The sequence below is a fragment of the Arachis ipaensis genome, chromosome B5, assembly GCF_059453495.1.
Source record: "Arachis ipaensis isolate K30076 ecotype BB chromosome B5, ASM5945349v1, whole genome shotgun sequence".
Classification (NCBI taxonomy): Eukaryota; Viridiplantae; Streptophyta; class Magnoliopsida; order Fabales; family Fabaceae; genus Arachis; species Arachis ipaensis.
The window spans coordinates 2,696,592-2,719,639 of record NC_142440.1 but is presented as its reverse complement, the minus strand read 5'-3'; the positions used below and the strand labels follow the sequence as shown (position 1 = coordinate 2,719,639).

Below are 23,048 nucleotides of genomic sequence, written 5' to 3'. Positions count from 1 at the left end.
GTTGTTCTTATGTAATTGTTGTTAAATTGGTCTTAAATTTTTTTAAAAATGAGCCGTCAGGAGTATATTTGATACAAATTAAAAATTTTTGAGACAAAATTGAAACAAAATAAAACTTAATGATATTTTTGAAACTTTTATCAAATTTTAAGGACAAAAAATATATTTTACCTTTTAAAAAATATAAAATATTTTTATATTTTTAATTAATTAAAAATCTATTCATCGTGTTCTCTAGAATTTTTTCTTTTGGTTCCTTAGGAAGTAGGGTAAGTTCCCTATTCCCAATAAATAGATACAGCAATATCATAAGATATCATATCCCAAGCCACCATACATACACATACACATACACATACGGTCAAGGGTCAACCCAACTCTCTAACCTCTTAATATCCATTACTAATATTACTATACACTCTTCTGACACGTGCTCACTCTTTCTCTTTCTATCTCTTCCTTTCAAGATTAAAATTAAATTAGACCAAATACAAATACTTGAATGAGCTGGAATCAGAGATTCCGTGTGTGGAAATCGAGCTGTAATTGAAAGCCTCCTTCCTTTCTTTTTTTTTTTCTTTTTTTTTTTTCCCTTCCTTCCCCCTCTCTTCCTACTTCATATGCTCCTTTATTTCACTCATCAAATTTAGTATTATTATTAGTAAATAACTCTTTCAAACCGAACCAGCCTATAAATACCTCAAAATGTTTCAACTCTCACTCACACATCCATCAATCAATATTATTTCATCATTCTTCTTCTTCTCCTTATCAATAACAAGCAAGCCTCCATTACTCAAAACTATTTAGTATTATTATTATTATTAACACAAAAATGGAACTAAGTACCATGTTATGCATCTTGGCTTCTTTGCTCTCCATTGTTCTATTTAGAATCTTCATGAAACCCTATTTTGCTTCCAAACGAAGATACTTGCCACTCCCACCTGGCTCCATGGGTTGGCCATACATAGGTGAAACTTTTCAAATGTATTCTCAAGACCCAAATGTTTTCTTTGCCGACAAAATCAAAAGGTTCATTCCTTATTAACACAACACTAGTACTAGTTAGTTATACTTATAGTTACTTGCATGTGAAGTTGTTAACCTAAAAACATATATTTGTTTATGATAATAGGTATGGTTCTATGTTCAAGTCCAACATTTTGGGGTGTCCATGTGTTATGATTTCGAGCCCAGAGGCAGCGAAATTTGTTCTAAACAAAGCTCAATTGTTCAAGCCAACGTTCCCGGCGAGCAAAGAGAGGATGTTAGGGAAGCAAGCAATTTTCTTCCATCAAGGAGAGTACCATGCTAACTTGAGGAGGCTTGTTCTTCGAACCGTCATGCCTGAAGCCATCAAGAACATCATAACCGACATTGAATCCATTGCCCAACATTCCCTCACCTCTTGCCAAGGACGTTTGATCACTACTTTCCTTGAAATGAAAACAGTAAGCACCACTCACTTCACTTCATTCCTCTGTTACCAAAAAAAACAGAGTTCCTCTGTTTCCCCTGTTTCTCTAAAAGTCATGTTTTGTTGACATTAAACACCAAATTCTCGAACCCACTTGCTCGTCTTAAACAAGTGTGGAGAATTCGAATTCTGCTGGCACAGTGAGATTCCTAGAAAATTAAAAAAAAAAATCACAAAATTCATAGAAAACCATCGTTATCATGTTCCCTCTTTCTCTCTCTTAAGAGTGCTTTCGGTTTGTAACCAAAAAGTGGGATCAAGAGCTATTCTCTTTCCTAATTTCTTGTAAAGTTCTAAGCTTTAGAGCAAAAGAAACAATGGGTATTCATCAAAATTAAATTTTTTTCTTTATGATTGATTGCAGTACACCTTCAACGTTGCCCTGCTTTCAATCTTTGGCAAGGACGAAATCCACTACAGAGAGGATCTAAAACGGTGCTACTACAGACTCGAAAAAGGGTACAATTCAATGCCAATTAACCTTCCAGGGACGCTGTTCAACAAAGCAATGAAAGCAAGGAAGGAAATAGCGAAGATCGTGGGTGAGATAATATTGAATAGGAGAGAGAAGAAGAAAGAACACAGAGACTTGCTTGGTTCATTCATGGAGGAGAAGGCTGGACTCACCGACGAGCAAATAACAGATAACATAATTGGAGTTATTTTTGCAGCTCGTGATACCACAGCTACTGTGCTGACGTGGATTGTGAAGTACCTTGGTGAAAATCCCACTGTCCTTCAAGCTGTCACAGTAAGTGTTCTTCTTTCTTGGGTCCCACTCTTTTATATCATATCCATGCAAGATGCAACTTTCTTACCCTATCTACATGTTTTCTTTTTCCAATTATCCTTCTCAAGTTGAAGTATCATTGGTTATAAGAAAAAAGGATCTTCAACGAAAATCCTTGATAACTAAAAAAAAAAATCAGCAAAAAACAGTTATAATTTGTATTATTTAATAGGTAATACTAGGTAGAGAAAAAAACAAAGTCAGAACTTGTCTTATTTAGTATTATAAGTTAGGGCTATTTTTGGCTAATTTTCTTTACCAAACATTTTCGTATTGATTTATTAGCAATTAGATTCTTATTTTATTAATTTTTTTATTTTACAAGAGTTTAATTTATAGAAAATACGTGAGCAAAGATCTTGTATGAAATAATAGCTCAAATGACATAGTCTCCCCATACTCAATTAAGAGGTTGCGGGTTCGAGTCTTCTATCTTTGGTAAAAAAAGATCTTATATGATACAAAATTATGGAAAAAAAATTAAGAGAATTTATGAAAACATGAATCTCAAAATTAATTGGGATAAAAAAAAATCATCCATCTTACTCTTTATAAATTGATTTAGTTTTGGTTTTTAATTTTTGTGTGGGGTTTACAGGAGGAGCAAGAGTCCATAGTGAAGAGAAAGGAAGAAAGTGGTGATGAGAAGGGTCTGAATTGGGAAGATACCAAGAAGATGCCAATAACTTCAAGGGTCATACAAGAGACTCTAAGAGTTGCATCTATTTTGTCTTTTACTTTTAGAGAAGCAGTTGAAGATGTGGAATATCAAGGTCAATACCCTTTTTTTTTCTTTTTCTTTTTTCTCTTCCATTTTTATAATTTTAGACTAACAGATTCTTTGTTTGGAATTATTTTCCTTCAGGGTATCTTATACCAAAAGGTTGGAAAGTGTTACCCCTCTTCAGAAACATACACCACAGCCCTAATCATTTCAAAGAACCAGAGAAGTTTGATCCTTCAAGATTTGAGGTAATATTGCATTATCAAATACTCAATTACCTACCACATTTTATATTATTATTATTTTTTATTTTTTACAGACCATAAAAAGATTTTTTTTTTTTTATTTTGCCAGGTTTCTCCAAAAGCCAATACCTTTATGCCATTTGGCAGTGGGATCCACATGTGTCCTGGGAATGAATTGGCCAAGTTAGAGATCTTGGTGCTTCTACATCATCTCACCACAAAGTACAGGTTGGTAATTTAAAAAAAAAAATTATTACTAGTAACATCTTTTCAATAAGGTAAAAACTCAGGTAAAGTCAACTTCACGTGAAGTTGATATTTAAGAGCCGTTAGATGAAAATTTAGTCAAATCAGTTAAATCATTTAACGGCTCTCAGGTATCAACTTCAAGTGAAGTGACTGCACATGAGTTTCCACCTTTCAATAATAATAACAACTATGTGTTTACAATGTTCCTAAAATGTGATTTGTTTTTGTCATTATTTGTAGGTGGTCTGTTTTAGGTGCAAAGAATGGGATTCAATATGGTCCTTTTGCAATGCCCAAAAATGGGTTACCCATAACCTTATATCCCAAGAAGTAGCATATCAACAAAACAAGATCCAAATAATTCCTAATTTTGTGCCAAATTTCTAAATATGGAGAAAAGGGTGACTATAAAACTCTCAAAATTGGTTTCAACTTTTCAAGAGAGGAAATTGGTGAAAGAAGAGACCAAGACCATGCTTAAAACCAAAACAAGGAAGAGACATTCAAAAACACTTCCTTTCTTTTTGGCCTAAGAACAGATCCAAAGGGTCATGTCTTTTAGGACCTCATAGAAAATAGGGATCTCAAGTGTACATAGTATTGAGTTATTTTCATTTTTCTCTTTTTTTTTTTTTTAATTTTATAATTTCATTAGATTGTATTGATGAATTCAACTAACTAGGTTGATCCAAAGCCATGCCGCAAGGCCAAAATAATAATAATAATAATAAAAATGAAGATTTGGTTCTAAGTTTAAGTTGAGTTGAAGGAAAGAAGTCAAGAACAGAGCATTGTGTGGTTCATAAATTATTACTCCTATTATTATGTTCAATTATTGGTCCAATGATGACACTTCATCCATCATAATATATATATTTACTAAAATGAAAAATTAAAAAGGAAAAAAAAGGGGAATGACAATGAAAAATACATGCTTCCCATCTTGCAAACATACATCAAAATGGTTCAAATTATTTTGAAGTCAATACTAAATAGGAAACATTTCAAGTATACTAGAAAATACCGGTGTACTAGTTATTTTAACCGTTGATTTCAATTAATATATATTATATATATTTTTTTATAATTCAGATTAACGGTTAAAATAATTGGAGCACCGATACTCCTGATGCAGTTGAAATGTTTCCTACTAAATATTGATGAATATTTCAACACACGTCGATCTTTTCAACTTTCAAGAATATGAGAAGTGTTCAGCAGATGCTGCTTCGCACTTGATCATTTGCTTGTTTTCTTTAAATCAATGAATCAATCAATCAATCAATCATTTATTTTTTTGTTTCTTATTAGACTTTTGCAGATGCATTACTTGAAACTATTATCAAATTTTCCCGGTCAATTTGAGCAGCTAAAATACACGTATTAGATTTTGTCAAACCTTTGAAAAATTTGATTTTTATGTAAGTCCTAATATTCAAACAAAATTATGAGGAAAAAAAATACATCCCAGCTATTTCAACTACAAATTAAATGAGATTTGGTCTAAAACTAAAAGTCATCACAAAAAAAAGGCACAATTCCAACTGTTTTTAAGAGAAAAATGCTAATCTATCTATTAGTTTTTCATAATATTTATACCTAAGTAGGATATATATATATATAAGGATAAATGTGAAAATAAACCAATAATTATAATAAAAAACTTATATGAACCTCTTTTACAATATAAGATTTTTTCTATACCCAATTGATTATTTGGTATTTAGAATGGTTTTGAGAATCATACTGAACTTATTAGTTCGATCAGATTTATCGAAAATCAATCAATAAATTAGTTTGGTTCAATATAAAAAATTAAATAATTGAGTGTATTGGTAAAACAATGGTAAATTAATTGAATTGTCGTAATTTTTTAGTGTTTAATATATTTAAAATAATAAAATACACAAAATTATTTTTTAAAATAAATAATATATAATATATTATTTTATTATATCTGATTGAACATCAGACAAATTTTAATTATCTTTAAATTTTCAATTTTATTGGTTAAATAAGTAGTTCGATTTTTCAACTTTTGGTAATTACTAATTAGGCTTTGTCAACAGATCCAAATAATAGCTATATATTTGTAACAAGACAAACAGCCCTTTATTACATGGTTTCATAATTTTGTGCATTTAGTGACTTAGTGTTTCCAGACATGCTTGTGAAGATGCATACATATGTCACTCATAGTTATATATCATATTTTCAACCTCCACATGTATTAGGTGTAAGTGAACAAAAGTAGGAAGCTTAATCCAGATTTGGCTCCATTGATTAAGGGCCTGTTTGGAGGATATTTTTAGAAAAAAAAAATTTAATGATTTTTTTAAAAAGATTTTTTATAAAAATAAAAATAATTTTATATTTAAATATTTTATATAAAAAAATCTTTTTATTTATCAATTATATTTAGATAAAATAAAATAAAAATATTTTTTTAACTATTTATTATGTAAAAAATATTTTTTTAAAAAATCTTTAAAAAAGATATAAATAATAATTAAAAAATATTTTTTTATTTTTTTAGTACTTTTATTTTTATTATTAAAAATTTAATAAATATACTTAAAAAAAATCTTTTTTATCGATTTAGTAACGTCGAAACAAACAAACGTGCTAAACTGCTAATGTGTCATCCTATCTCCACCAAGTCTCTTACGGCCTCTATAATTATACCGCCTACATCATGAATATTATTATCATTCTCTCATTTCATTTTACTGTTAATCAAAATTTAATTTTTTTTTTTCACACAAATAAAGATAACTTTCCTTTAAAAATAATTTAATACATTAAAACCGTTAATAATTTAAAATTTTTTAATGAATGAAAATGTTATGATTTAATTAAGAGTACATCAATTAATAAACCCGCTAATGACAAATCATGAGAACAACTTAGCTAGCTTATATGCTATATGGAATAATCTCGTTTATCATGCTTTAATACAAACAATTAATTAAGAGTACATGGTATCTGTTCAACTCATGCATGTAACAGAAATTTAAAAACAATTACATACAAAGATTGATATCATTCTTTATTTATATCTTTGAACCTAACAGACTCGGAAATGAAAGCACCATCTTCATCAATTATCATAGGTGCGGCATTCATCAGTTTCTGGGTTATCCTTGCAGTAGTTTTCAAGTGGATCCGATTCTTTCTTCTTATCTCTCGCATGGCTCGCCGCCGCGCTCAGCTCCTCTACCTCATCCCAAGCAGCCGCACACTCGTTGCTGGTCGGGTTATCGGTGCATGTCTCCTCGGCATCCTTTATGCTCTTCTCTACCTTTTCTGATATTTTATCTGGGGCCGCATGAACCGGTTGGATCGAAGATGGTCGGCCTGACCCAATTAAACCAGGCCACCTCTGATTGAGCTTGAATATGGGTGAGAACTTGATGGTTTGAGTCTTTAGAGGCGTCTGTACTCCCTTGGCAATTACTCTAGTAGGACTTGAGAAGGTCACACCAGAAATTGTTGTCATCTTTCTTCTGTTTCTTTTGTTCTTCTTTCTTGTTACTTGTTGAGATATTTAACTAGTGTCTATAAAGTTTTTTTTGTTACAAATGAAGATGAGGTTTAATGAACGGAATAGGGTATAAGGGGATTATTATATAAGTGAGGATGGTGAGGATTCGTGAACACATGTTTCTTATCCAGTGTGATCCAATTGTTACCAAGCACACGTAAGGTTAGATTCTTTTCTCATTTTTTTATGATGAGAAAGATATTTTTTCTTGAAAAAATAAATGATATCTCTAGATCTTTGTTTGTACGCGAGTTCGTGATATTTAATTTGTATGTGAGTTGCAACTTGAATGTGGCCATTTAATGAGAATAATAGTATATGATTATATGATCTTTTGGATAGCCACAAAAACAGCTTGATATTTTATTTCTGCTCTTTTATTTTAGCGTTTATTTGAACATTGAAAATATTAAATTTGTATAGGTAAGAGCGGGATAGTTTAGCAACATTGAAAATATCAAATTTGCATGGGTAAAAGCGGGCATAGTTTAGCGGGTTAGCCAGCTAAATAGTTTAATATTTATAGTAAAATAATGTAGATAAATTATTATAAAATGTACTCTCTTCTTATTACTTATTTATTATAACATGTTTGAAATATTGATTAAATTTGTCTAAAAATTTCGGCTTTACTGAGAAGGAATCTCAGTTACTATTGAGACTATCAAAAACTAGATTATATGTTCATTATCACATTCTTAGTGTATAGGTAGGAGTGTTTAATTGAGATAATATCAAAACACTTCTTTATATAGCAAATCAACAAATATTATATAACAAAAAAATCTTGATATTTTCTGTTTTTTTTTTTTTTTTACTTGAGTGTTTGTTTGGACGTAATTTAGCGGGTTAACCAGCCAAATGGTCTAATATTTATCGTAAAATAATTTAGACAAATGATTAGAAAATGTACTTTCTCCTTATCACTTATTTATTAATTCAACATGTGTGAAATATTGATTAAATTTGCCAAAAAAAAAATTTCGGCTTTACTGTAAAGAAATCTACTACCAAATACTATATTATATGTTCATTATTACATTCTTAGTTTATAAGTAAGAGTGTTCAATTGAAATAGTACTAAAACACTTTTTACATAGCAAATTGACAAATATTATATACCAATTGGTCTATTTGAGTTGGCCAAAAAATAAGCCAATGATGGTCTATTTGATTTTACACTAATGACTTATCTTCTTGATACTATGACTCTGATACCATGTTAAATTTTTAAAAAAATAGTAAAATAAGAAGACAATATTATATGTAAGGTTGTTATGTTAAAATTGTTGTTACATGATACAAGAGTCACTCTATTTATAGGGATATTATCAACTAATTTCATAAATATCTATCTACTAAATACTAGTCATTACTAATTTAACTCCAACTGCTAACAACTTTAATAATATTTTGGACTAACCACAAAAAATTCTCCTAAATTATTTAAATGCTAATAAAAATACACTCGAATTTTACTCTCGATAAAAATGCCTTCAAGCAATTTTAAAACACAACAACAATATCCAACAGTAAATATATATTTTCAAAAAATACCTTAAAAATTGAATTTTGATACAATTTTTTGCAAGAATGATTATTAAAATAAGATATTATTATACATAAAAATTGATAATTTTTTCGTTAAGTATATATTTTTTTATAATTTTTTTGTTAACAACCAATAATACTTTTAAAAAATCATAAAATAATATATATTTAAAAAAATACCAAATTTTAAGAATAATAATATCACATTTTTCTAATCATGCTTGTAAAAAATTGCATCAAAGTTCAATCTCTAATATATTTTTAGAGAAATACATATTTAATATTAATTTTTTTGCAAGATTATCTAGTATTTGTTGTAAAATAATGTAGCTTGGTTAGATTTTTTTTCATTTGTTGTTATGATGAGAACTCTTGGAAAAATAAATGATATCTCTAGATCTTTGTTTTTACGTGAGTTTCTGATATTTAATTTGTATGTGAGTTGTAACTTGTATTTGACCATTTAACGAGAATAATAGTATATGATTATATGATCTTTTGGATAACCACCACAAAAGCTTGATATTTTCTGCTCTTTTATTTTAGTGTTTGTTTGAACATTGAAAATATCAAATTTCTATGAGTGAGAGCCGACCTAGTTTAACGAGTTAGCCAGTTAAATGGTTTAATATTTGTTGTAAAATAATGTAGCTTGGTTAGATTTTTTTTTCATTTTTTATTATGATGAGAACTCTTAGAAAAATAAATGATATCTCTAGATCTTTGTTTTTACGTGAGTTCCTGATATTTAATTTGTACGTGAGTTGCAACTTAAATTTGGCCATTTAATGAGAATAATAGTATATGATTATATAATCTTTTGGATAGTCACAAAAACAGCTTGATATTTTCTGCTCTTTTATTTTAGTGTTTATTTGGAGATTGAAAATATCAAACTTCTATCAACAAGAGCGGGTATAGTTTAGCAGGTCAGCCAACTAAATAGTCTAATATTTATCGTAAAATAATGTAGACAAATTATTATAAAATGTACTCTCTCCTTATCACTTATTTATTAGTTCAACATGTCTAAAATATTGACTAAATTTGCTCAAGAATTTCGGCTTTATTTAGAAGAAATCTCAGTTACTATTGGGACTACCAAAAACTAAGAGAGATACTCCAATAAAGATGTTTAAAACGTCTTTTTTTAAAGATGTTTGTTATTAACTAAAATTTAATACATATGATTTTTTTTTGGTGACATTTAATACATATGATTGATTAAACTATATTATTTTTTTTTTTTTTGTCAAAATTAGATCAGCCAAATTAATTTGGTCAAAAAATCGGTAAATCAACCTTTGAACCGATTTAAATTAATATTTTTTTATAGAAAATAATTACAATGACTTTATTATAGAAAATGACTAAAATATTTATTATATTTTTTTATTTTAAAAATCTTAAATTCTAACCCTATAACGACACAAAGAAAAGAAAAGGGTTAGAATTTAGGGTTCTTAAAAAATATATATAAAAGAATATTTTATTTATTTTTTATAATAAAAATATTATAATTATTTTTTATAATAAAAATATTATAATTATTTTTTATAAAAAAATATTAATTTAGAACAGTTCAAAGTATAGTTTATCGATTTTTTTGGCCAAATCAATTTATCTGATCTAATTTTGATAAAAATAATATAGTTTAATTAATTATATGTATTGAATTTTAATTACTTAAAAACATTTAAAAAAAAGACGTTTTAAGCGTCTTTATCTAATAGCTCCCAAAACTAAATTATATGTTCATTATCGCATTTTTAGTTTATAGGTAGGAGTGTTCAATTAAAATAATATCAAAATACTCTTTTACATAGCAAATCAACAAATATTATATACAAAATAATCTTGATATTTTCTGCTTTTTTATTTGAATGTTTGTTTGGACATTGAAAATATCAAACTTTCATGAGTAAGAGTGGGCATAGTTTAACGGACTAGCCAGCTAAATAGTCTAATATTTTTAAAATAATATAGATAAATTATTATAAAATGTACTCTCTCTATCACTTATTTATTAATTCAAAATGTCTGAAATATTGATTAAATTTGTCAAAGAATTTTGGCTTTACTGGAAAAGAATCTCAGTTACTATTTGGACTACCAAATACTAGATTATATGTTCATTATTACATTCTTGGTTTATAGGTCGGAATATTCAATTAAAATAGTACCAAAACACTTTTTTACATAGCAAATTGACAAATATTATATACCAATTGGCAGATCGGAGTTGGCCAAAAAATAAACCAATGATGGTCTATTTGGTTTTACACTAATAGCTTGTCCTCTCTAAGGAGGATATGGTTCTGATACCATGTTAAATTTCTGAAAAAAGAGCAGAATAAGAAGATAATATTATATGTAAAGTTGTTATATTTAAATTGTTGTTACATGATACCAGAGTTACTCTATTTATAGGGATATTATTAACTAATTTCATAAATATTCATCTATTAACTACTAGTCATTACTGCTAATAACTCTAATAATATTTTGGGCTAACCACCAAAAATGCCCCCAAATTATTTAAATGCTAACAAAAATACACTCGAATTTTACTCTTGACAAAAATGCCTTCAAGTAATTTTAAAACACAACAACAATACCCAACAGTAAATATATATTTTCAAAAAATACCTTAGAAATTGAATTTTGATACAATTTTTTGCAAGAATGATTATTAAAATAAGATATTATTATACATAAAAATTGGTAATTTTTCGTTAAGTATATATTTTTTTATAATTTTTTTGTTAACAACCAATAATATTTTTAAAAATCACAAAATAATATATACTTAAAAAAAAACACCAAATTTTAATAATAATAATAATATCACATTTTTCTAATCATGCTTACAAAAATTTGCATCAAAGTTCAATATCTAATGTATTTTTTGAGAAATACATATTTAATGTTAGTTTTTTTGCAAGATTATCTAACATTAAATATGTATTTCTCAAAAAATACATTAGAGATTGAATTTTGATACAATTTTTTGTAAACATGATTTAAAAAAATAATATATTATTATCCTTAAAATTTGGTAATTTTTCTTTAAGTATATATTTTTTATGTAATTTTTTTGTTAACAACTAATAATACTTTTAAAAGTATATATTTAAAAGTATTATTAGTTGTTAACAAAAAAATATATATTTTTTATTCTTGTAAAAAATTACATTAAAATTCAATTTTAAGGCATTTTTTGAAAATATATATTTACTGTTGGGTATTGTTGTTGTGTTTTTAAATTTTTTAAAGAGATTTTTGTCGATAGTAAAATTCGTGTGCATTTTTGTCAGCGTTTGAATAATTTAGAGATATTTTTAGTGGTTAACCTTTATATTTTAATAGTATTAGAGAGTCTTGAATCAACAGTATCTCTGGGAACAAAGCATCTGAAGAATCGGCTCTCTAGGTTAGAGATAAGATTTGCTTCACCATAAAATGCAAAAAACACTAAATTCAAGTAGAATTGGTACTCTAATATTTTACGATCATTCTCTAAGTGTCAAATTAACATAGTACCCATAAAATCTTAGTGATGTCATAGCAGTGCTACCAAAGTAAGCATGAGAGTGCATTATAGAGGATTTTTGTAATTCACGAATCATGTTATGTACTTCTTGTTCAAGGGTCAATGGTTAAGGATTTAAGAAAAAAGACTTCACCACCTATATCAAAAATTGTACTTTACCCAGAGAATTTCGTATCTCAGATCATTTGATTATTCAAGCTAAATATCATACATAATCATTCATAGCATTTTCATATTCAATTCATCACTTTTTCAGCTTTACTTCACCTCCAAGTTATCCTATTTTCCTAACTTCATCTGACTATCAGGTTTAATACTATTATTTATGACTAAAGGAATGAAAATAGAAGTTTAGAAGTTTGAAATAGAATTTAAAACTCAGAAAAATCATGTTTGCTGAAAAAGGAGCCACGCATACGCGTGGGAATGTAAAAATGCAGCTCGTATGCGCGTCCCCTTGTCATGCGTACGCGTAAGTGAATACTTCATGTCACGCGTACGCGTGGACATGCATGCTGATCCATTACGCATACGCATAGGGCTACTCGCGTACGCACAATAAAAAATCCCATACCATGCATACGCGTGGGCCACGCGTACGCGTGGAATGGACATACATTTTTCCAGAAACCTGATTAAGCAGAAAGCTGCAGAACTACACATTTTTTCTAACCAAACTTCCGACGCACATAACTTAATCCTTTTAAATCATTTTTCATCCGTTCTTCAAACGGCATAAACTTCACGAACCAAATTTTCATTTAAAACAATTTAGAAACAAATTGAGGGTTCGAAAGCCAAGTTATAGCTTGCCAAAGTTCGGCCCAAAATCAAAATTTTGTAAACTTACAAAACCTCTTCCTCATTCAAAATAAATCCCATAATACCAACACAACAACCTGCACTTGCTAGCACAAAATGTCCTTCTTCCTTAACATAACAACCACCATGAAAATCATACTTCACACCAACAATAATTACATATACACATGCCAAATTTCACAACCAAAACCATAGCTCACAAATTACATACTTATATCCTCAAATCAATAATTAACAATTTTCCAATCCATCAACTAATCAACAGCACCATACCAATCCATATTTAACAACAAGATACTAAACAACAATATACACATACCCTTCCAACTTATCCTATGATCATCTAACCTAAGTTTTCACAGAACATTATATATTAAATGCAAGAAACCTAAACCATACATTGATCGGTTTCTTCATAGTAATCAAAGCAATTTATTAAAATCAACACAGCCCCAACAACCTCAACAAAATACTAGTGTTCAGCTTTCTCCAAGTTCCAAAATTCACAATTTCAAGCTCCAATTATTTATTCACAACCTAGTACACATTCATAACACACATATACCCAATTTAATACCCAAAGCTCAAATTCAGTAAAATTAAAATGAAATGATGGTATCCTCACCTTACCTAAGCTTCATATAAGTAAGAGTGGACGTTTTTCTCGAGCAAATTGGATCCTAAAACATCAAAAAGTAAAGAAATTCAACATCTCTACAATATTTTCAAAAATTAGGGGAAAAGAGTGGCTGAGAGTAATTAATGGTTTACCTATGAAATTGTTTCGATAGAAACGTAGAGCTCAACGCGGTAGTCGCGTGACAGCAAACGGTGCAGTGATCGGAGCTCGGAGGAGTTACGGTGATTTGAATTTGGAACGAGGGTTCGGAAGTGTTTTTCGTTCTTCCCCTTCCAGGCTTGCTGCAACGTGAAAATGGAAGGGAGGGGGAAGAGTTTGGGTTCATTTAATTTCCTTTTGGGCGGGTTTGGGCCCGGTTCAACCAGTTTAGTCCGTTCGGTCCAATTTGAGCCGAATTTTTTGAAATTAGTGTCAAAATTTTTATTTTGATGAGCTCTATTCTAATTTAATATAATATTTATATTTTTAAATTTTTTTATTAAAAATTAATTTATTAACTAATTATCTACTAATTTAACGGGGTTTACATCTCATGAAATAAGAATTTTCCGTCTCCATTATGGGGCTTTACATCTATTATGATTTATGATGATGAAGATGATGCCATGAGCCCAAGTATGAAGATGATTATGCTAACTCCATGGTTTGGATCATGATGGTGAAAGTATAATAATTAACTAGGATGTATGCTCTTTGTCTATGAGGAGTATTTCTTGCACTGTGCAGAAGAATGATACTCAATTCAATTTTAAATTCGATTCTCAAATTTTACAGAGGCTTGTGGACTTAATTGCAAATCAACTTATGCTGCTCGCCGGGTAACTTGGATGTCAGTGGCCAAGTAGCGTGACTTGGCAAGGTTTACAAACAAAAGTTTGTATATCATCATTAAGGATTCAGGGAGAAAAAGTATTATATGATGAAAAATAGGAAGAAAGAGTCTAGATTAAAAACAAGAACTGAGTGTGAAGTCCGAATGAAAGTTAAATTTATACCTAAAATTTGAAGGTGGCATATTTTTTATTTTTCTGATGAACACAACCATGATCTATTGGATACATAATTCAGTGCTATGTTGTCTATCCATAGAAAATGTCAGAGATAGATATTATGCAAATGATGAACATGTTGAAGTCTGAGATTAGCACTTCACAAATATTTGATCTTTTGGCTAGTTAAGCAGGCGGGTATGAATTTGTTGGCTCTGGTCCCAGAGATATGTACAATGAGATTGCTCGACAAAGGTGTCAAGTTTCTGGTGATGCAACACGGGTGTTGAAGAAGTTGGAGGATATGCGTTTAAAGGATCCACAATTATATTTCAATGCATGTCATGATTCAAGAAGTTTGTTACGTAACTTATTCTGGTATGACGGGATTAGTCAACTAGACTACCAACTCTTCGAGAATGTTATTGATTTTGATGCCGCATACAAGAAGAACAAGTATAGTTGTCCATTAGTCATATTCAGCAGGATTAACCACCACAACCAAATAATTATTTTTGCTATTGCATTAATTATGGATGAAACTATTAATACATATATTTGGCTTTTGCGTCAACTCATGTTTGCAACGAAGGGCAAGACCCCGACCTCAATAATACCTGATGGGTCCATGGCGATTAGGAATGCAATAAGAGATGTATTTTTTGATGCCAGACATAGATTATGCTCTAGACACCTTATTCGAAATGTGACTAGTAATATTGAAAATCCATTATTTACATCTAAATTTAGGAAAATCATGTTGGGAGACTACGAGATTTTCGTGTTTAAGCGTAAGTAGGTTCAACTAATTGAAGAATTTGGCGTTGAAGATAAGCCCTGGGTGAAAAGCATGTATGAAGAGAAGCATATATGGGCTATTGCATATATAAAAGGTAAGTTTTTTGCTGGTTTTAGAACTACCTCAAGATGTGAAAGTTTACACTCAGTTGTGTCAAGGTATGTGGGATTGCGGTAAGATTTGACAAGTTTTGTAGAGTATTTTTAAAGGTGTGTTACACACTTGCGCTTTAAAGAATTTAATGCTGATTATGCGTCTACATGTGGGGTGTCCGTGATACAGACTTATATAAAGCTGCTAGAGAGATTTGTTATTGAGGTATACACTTATGAGATATTTCTATTATTTCGATCATTCTTTTCTAGAACTAGATCAATACTGGTGCTAAACATAGAGAATAACGATAATTATTCAAAGTATATTGTGTGTAAGCATAGGAGGCCCAATTTTCTGTGGACGGTTGAATTTCGTCAAGAAAAAATGATCTTCATGTATTCTTGTTTAAGAATGGAGTCATTTGAAATTCCTTGCGAATATATTGTGAAAGTTCTGGTTGACAGAGACATTTGTGAGATTCCTAGATCATTAGTGTTGGATAGATGGACAAAGAAAGGTGAAATCAGCATTCAATGATGCAAGTGGGTTCACCAAGGATGCTATTGTTATTAGTTGTCAAAGTGTCTTGATGGAATTTTCTAAACAATTGGCTGCTGTTGCAGCTAAAGTCCCAGAAAGATTTGAAAAAATACGTGACATTATTATAAAGATGTACTAATCTGACAAGGCTGCAGACGAAGGTAATAAGCAACCCTAGTCAAGTATGGCTAAAAGTAACAATTCGTATGTGCATCAAACTAATATAAGTTCAGGACAACTATCTAAGAAGAAAAGACAACATTGTAGTATTTATCAGATGAAAAGACATAAGAAGACAACATGTCTTTAGCAAAAGGATATAGACAATAACGTTATAAAAAATAAAGTTGATGATTCAGATTATGGAAATATATATATCAAACCGACAACTGATTTAGACAATAATAATTAGCAATTTCCATCGACTTAATATCTTTACGTAAAGAATCATTTTATAGATTTATGTTTATATTTTTTTTCACTATATTAATAAAATTTTGTATTACTTCCACTATTGTTTATGTTTTTTGGATGAAATAATTGTTATATAAATCTTAGTTAGACAATAAATTAATTAATAATTTGTTTAATTCTTTAAATTTATAAATTTATGTAATTATAAATTTATAAATCTTAATTTTATATATATATATATATGAGAGAATATAATAAGAAAAGTCGAAGCTACAAAATTAGAGATTTATGAATTTAATATTTTAAGATTTTAAATTAGATTTTATATTTTTTTATATAGTGTTTTTTACTTAGTTCCTTTTCTTGAGTCTTCTTAGTGATACTCCCTCTGATAATAAAAATCTTTCCACAAATATATATCACATAGTCATATAATGGGGTAATATTAAAGGAAAAAAAGAATGTTTTTTTTTATAAATAAAATACAAAATACAAAATAAAAAGAACAAAATAAACATATATATATATATATATATATATATATATCATAAAAATATCATAATAATATATTGTTATTGGACTATTATAAAGAGTTTTTGACTATCAAAAAAGTTTCAAAAAGAAATCGAACGAGAGAATTAAATCTTAAATAACTAAATCAATAAATCTCTTATTTTATAAATTATTTATTTTTAATTTGTTTAATATAGGACTAATTTTTCATACTATTCATACTTAGTAATTAATAAATCCAACAAACACATACACCAAAAATTCGAACCATGTCGAAATAAAAAAAAAAAACCTCATAAGTTGTTCTCAACCTTCCTTCTTGGTCATTGCCTTTATTGTTTGAAGTTGAGGAAAAAATTGATAGGTTGTGGGGGCCTTGGTGAAAAGTTGAACCTCTGAGCTGTTAATTAATAAATAAAGTTTGAAAGTTTAGGATGAGAAAGAAGTTTCTGTATAAATCAAACAAGACGGCACTGCAAACTAAAGAAGGAAACTCATGTTAATGGCATCTAGCTATATCATGATTAATTCATTGGTTAACTAAAATACGTGTATGCTAACTTGAATCTTATTCAGAACCAAAGTCAGAAATGTTGCGTTGAGGGGCCAAGCTGAAAATGAAGCACATTTTTATTTAGGAAGATGCTCCTATAAAAATGTGTAAAAAATCTTTTTATAAAGAAACTTATGTATTGTATTATTATTGAACGTATTAATGAATCAGTTATTTTTGAATTCTTTAATAAATTAAAATAAAACTGATTTTTTTATAATAATAACAATTAATTCAATTTATCAAATCCGGTCGAACCAACTAATTTACATAATCCGGTGGATTATGTTTTTTTTTTTAAACAAAAATCAGGGATATATTTAGTTTTTTATCAAAAAATTTAAACATGATTCGGGTTAGGTTGTGTAAATTGATCGGATCAAATCGGGTCTAATAATTATAATGTGAACAATTGAGTTTATTATTATTGCTATAATAAACTAATGTTGTTCTGGTTTATTAAAAAATAAATTATTAACCGATTTAATAAAGATGTCAAATAAGAGAAAGTCTATGGGCTAGCACTTTTGTTAAAATTTGGCCAGCACTTAACCATAAAAAAGAAAATGATTAATTCTAAACTATTAGATGTCATCTCACACCATTAAAAATATTGATGATGGCTAACTGATGGCTAAACATCACAAATTCTGTTAACCCCTAACACTCCTCATCAAATAATATCATGACACATGTAAACAACTCTAAAAAAAGATATTTTTAATGTCTTTATTTAAGATATTATTAAAATAAGTTGTGAAGCAATATTTTTAAATAATTTAATGTTATAACAATTTAGAATATGATTATGTGTACGTGTATAAAGTAATTCAGCTATACAATGTACATTCAGCTATTCAAATTTACTTTAGTTTATATCAGTTTATTTTTCTTCTCTATTTTTATATGAATATTGTTTTTTTAAGATTTTGTTCATATCAAATTCATTATAAGCCTTATATTTTTGTTCTGATTTAGCTACTCCAAAAATAAGAATCTTTTTAAAAATAATATTTATGAGAACTTATTATATATATTGGTCTCAAATAAAATTAACAATAAAATTCTGACACATTTTAAAATTTAAGACATATCTATACGTAAAACAAAAAATTTCTAAACAAACCAGTCTATATATATAAAATAAGTGGTACGTCTCTCTTAGTAATATTCCAATTATGTAAATACGTGCGTGCATAGAGCATATCTATAAATCTTTATTCAACAGCTATATATATTTTCAAGTGGTATTTCTCTTGGTAATACTCTAATTATGTAAGTAGATGTATGCATAGAACATATACTTATGAATTCCTATTCAACAGATATACTTCTGTGTTATTATGTATAATTTTATAAAATAGTATTACTTACTTCTAGATTACTATGTATTTATTTTTGTAGGTAAGTTATAGGATAATATATAATAAAAATTTATTCAGTCTGTTTCTATCTGCGTCAGTTTGTTATTTCTGATTAGTATGTGTGCTTACTTTCATGAAGAGTAATATCAATATATATAATAATTTGATTCATACCTCGTATAAATTAAAGTACTATTTTTTATACTATTTTTATATAAATTTATAATTCTTAAAAAAAATAAGTTATTAATAATTAAATATATATGTTTGGTTCTTACTTCATAGATAAGGTATCATATATACTACTTTAGTCTGCATGTATTCAGAGCAAATACATATACATGCTTATATTGTCAAGAAATCCGGCTTGTAATAAATAAATTTTATTTTTATTTTAAAAAAATGAATAATAAAAATTTAAATTTATTTTTTATTATAAGAAAATTAAAATTTTGATACTATATTATAAATTATTTTTTTAAAATTTTAAAAAATTAAATAAAAATAAATAAATAATAATTATATATTAAAAATAAATAAAATAAATCTGAGAAAAATTAATCTTTATCCGTGCTTCTCCAATCTCTCAACTTATGTATGCTTTTAATCCAGATTCATATTTTAATAGCATTTAGCACATGTCAGTGAGTGATCAGAACCTGTCTCTATTATCTTTATCTGTGCTTCTCCAATCTTTTAGTTTATCTATACTTTCAGTCCAAGTTCATATTTCAATGACATTTAACACATGTCAGTAAGTGATCAGAACTGATCTCTTAACAGAGACAAAATAATAATAATAATAATAATAATAATAATAATAATAATAATAATATATAAAAATAAAAAATTATAATTATTATAATATTTTAATTTAACACAAATAATTAAAAAAAATATAATAAATAAATAAAGACTAGAAAATCAATATTTTTAATGTAAAAAATAGAAAATTAATTATTGTTAACTTAAATATAAAAAAAATATTAGTCACCAAAAAAAATATAAAAAAATAAAAAATAATAATCGATTAATATTTTTTAATAAAAACATTTAAAATTTTTAAGTATTTTAATTTGTTGATAATAAGTAACAAGATTCATATGACTAATCCTACAATTATTCTAAATTTTAGACTCACCTTGCTCAATCAAAAGGAGTGATATGTTAGTTTATTTTTAACCATGGTTTTTTTATTCATATTCAATGAACTTAACAATTTGCTCTATAATAAAACGTAATTCCTTAAGTTATTGTGACAAAAAAAATTAAAAATAAAAAAAAATTGTAATCAGCAAGACCAAAATATATTTTCGTCACTAAGAAGGATATTTTCCGACAATACTATATATGTAATTTAAGGTCAAAACATCAATTCTAAGATAGATCAAACTTTGTTCTATTTAAGATGCATGTAACTAGCTGCAATTCAATTTTGAAGTTCTTGTAATGTATTATACTTTTCTTAATATACACTATCATATATCTGACGTTCAAGTTATATATCTTCAGGTACATTATATAAATTAAAGAAAAAAAATATTATTGAAACAATACGGCACTGCAAAAAGTGCAAACTAAAGAAGGAAACTCATGTTAATAATGGTACTTAGCTGTTAATTCATTGGTTAACTAAAATACGTGTAAGCTAACTTGAATCTTATTCAAAACCAAAGTCAGAAATTTTGCGTTGAGGGGCCAAGCTGAAAACGAAGCACATTTTTATTAATATAAGCATTTAAGATATTATTGAAATAAGCTGTGAAGCAATATTTTAAAATAATTTAATATTATAACAATTTAGAATATTTTATGTGTTCGTGTATAAAGTAATTCAGCTCTACAATGTATATTCAGCTATTCAAATTTACTTTAGTTTATATCAGTTTATTTTTCTTCTGTATTTTTACATGAATATTGTTTTTTTAAAGATTTTGTTCATATCAAATTCATTATAAGCTTTATATCTTTGTTCTGATTTAGCTATTCAAGAAATAAGAATCTTTTTAAAAGTAATATTTATAAGAACTTATTATTATACATATTGGTCTCTCTTGATAATACTCCAGTTATGTAACTACGTGCATGCACAAAGCATATCTATTAAATTCTTATTTAACAAGTATATTTTCAAGTGATACATTTCTCTTAATTTGAACGGTATACTTTTAAGTTGTGTATAATTTTATAAAATAATATTATTTACTTTTAGATTATTATGTATTTATTTTTGTAGCAGGTAAGTTGTAGGATAATATAACAGTCAATCTATCTCTATCTGTGTCATTCTATTATTTTTGATCTGATATGTGTTTACTTACATCAAAGGTAACATTAACATATATAATAATTTGATTCATACCTCGTGTAAACTAAAGTACTATTTTTTGTATCATTTTTATATAAATTTATAATTTAAAAAAAATATTAATAATCAAATATATATGTTTGGCTCATACTTTATAGATAAGATATTTACTACTTTTGTGTGCATGTATTCTGAGCAAATACTTATACAGGCTTATCTTGTCAAGAAATTTGTCTTGTAATAAAAAAAATTTATTTTTATTTTTAAAAAATGAGTAATAAAAACTTAAATTTAAATTTATTTTTTATTTTAAGAAAATTAAAATTTTAATATTATATTATAAATTAATTTTTTAATTTTAAAAAATTAGATAAAAAATGAATAATAATTATATATTAAAAATAAATAAAATAAATTTGAGAAATATTAAATCTTTATCCGTGTTTCTCCAATCTCTTAATTTATGTATACTTTCAGTCCAAGTTCATATTTCAATGGCATTTACACATGTAGTAAGTGACCAGAATCTGTCTCAGTTATTTTAATATGTACTTTTTTAATTTCTTAATTTATCTATACTTTCAGTTTAGGTTCATATTTCAATGGCATTTAACACATGTCAGTCTATCTCTGTTATCTTTATCTGTACTTCTTTAATTTTTCAATTTATGTATACTTTTACTCCAAGTTCATATTTTAATGACATTTAACACATGTAAGTAAGTTAGAGAATAATATGATAGAAATTTATTTAATCTACTTCTATTTTTTGGTCAGATTTAATCTGTGTCTATCTGGTCACTTTGTTATTTCTAGTCGGTATGTGTTTACTTACATAAAGAGTAACATCAATGTATATAATAATTTGATTCATACTTGGTGTAAATTAAAGTACTATTTTTGTACTATTTTTATATAAATTTATAATCCCTAGAAATACACTAAATGTGTTATTTCTAGTCGGTATGTGCTTACTTACATCAAAAATAACATCAATATATATAATAATTTGATTCATATCTAGCGTAAAGTAAAATATTATTTTTTGTACCATTTTTATATAAATTTATAATTCTTAAAAATACATTAAATATATTAATTTAATGTCTTTATATATATTTTATTTATGAAACACAATTTTATATTTATGTGAATCTATTTCAGTGTCCTTTATTTATAAATAAATGCAACTATATATGTTAAATTTTGATACGAATTTTTATAAATATAGTTTTAAAAATAAAATATTATTATTTCTAAAATTTAATAATTTTATGCCAAAATTATTTTTTCTATTTTTTGTCAATACTTTTAAAAAATTTTAGATTGAATTTTAATTTAATTTTTATATACTTTTGAAATAGTAATTTAAATATTCCTACAAAAATTTAGATTAACTGTATAAATAATTTGCCAAATACAATAATTAATTGTTACTTATAAAAAAAATATTATTTTTAGTTATTTTTATTATATTTTAAAATATTTTAAAAATATTTTTTTATTATTATAAAAAATGGGGTTATTTTTGTATATGTTAGGACGATTTTAGTAGTTTATTTTTTTTATTTATATAATTGATTTTTTTACAATAAATTTGTCATTAATTAGAATTCCATTTAGAAGTTAATTATTGACAGACGAATTATTGTATATATAAGATAGTAATTCAAACTCTTAATATATCTTTACTTAAGCGAACAATTAAATTAATAACTTGACCAATCAAATTGATTTTTATATATTTGATTATTAAATATAATGAATATAACTTTTTAATTAAAGAATTATAATATTGCAATATTCAAAAGAAGCTATAAATTAAATATGCCAAATCAATTCTTATCGTTCTCACACGTAGAAAGCTAAGTAGT

The 23,048-nt window shown here is 27.0% G+C and overlaps 2 protein-coding genes across 2 annotated transcripts; one reads left to right on the top strand and one right to left on the bottom strand.

Annotated features, from left to right (window-relative positions):
- Positions 1 to 500: 500 nt before the first annotated feature.
- On the top strand, positions 501 to 4,239 carry LOC107642454 (abscisic acid 8'-hydroxylase CYP707A2). Its single transcript, XM_016345814.3, has 7 exons — positions 501 to 1,035; positions 1,139 to 1,454; positions 1,845 to 2,231; positions 2,869 to 3,043; positions 3,136 to 3,242; positions 3,349 to 3,467; positions 3,729 to 4,239. Exons 1-7 carry the CDS (start codon positions 836 to 838, stop codon positions 3,820 to 3,822), a joined length of 1,398 nt encoding a protein of 465 aa, XP_016201300.1. The 5' UTR covers positions 501 to 835; the 3' UTR covers positions 3,823 to 4,239.
- Positions 4,240 to 6,386: 2,147 nt separating this feature from the next.
- On the bottom strand, positions 6,387 to 7,095 carry LOC107642453 (calvin cycle protein CP12-1, chloroplastic). The gene has a single exon (XM_016345813.3). The coding sequence runs from the start codon at positions 6,985 to 6,987 to the stop codon at positions 6,589 to 6,591; it is 399 nt and encodes a 132-aa protein (XP_016201299.1). The 5' UTR covers positions 6,988 to 7,095; the 3' UTR covers positions 6,387 to 6,588.
- Positions 7,096 to 23,048: the final 15,953 nt, after the last annotated feature.

Bases quoted from the DNA above. Each gene is read 5' to 3' on its own strand.
- LOC107642454 (XM_016345814.3), top strand. From the start codon at position 836: ATGGAACTAAGTACCATGTTATGCATCTTGGCTTCTTTGCTCTCCATT. The intron at 1,036-1,138 runs GTTCATTCCTTA...TTATGATAATAG, and splicing joins TTTGCCGACAAAATCAAAAG to GTATGGTTCTATGTTCAAGT. The intron at 1,455-1,844 runs GTAAGCACCACT...GATTGATTGCAG, and splicing joins CTTTCCTTGAAATGAAAACA to TACACCTTCAACGTTGCCCT.
- LOC107642453 (XM_016345813.3), bottom strand. From the start codon at position 6,987: ATGACAACAATTTCTGGTGTGACCTTCTCAAGTCCTACTAGAGTAATT.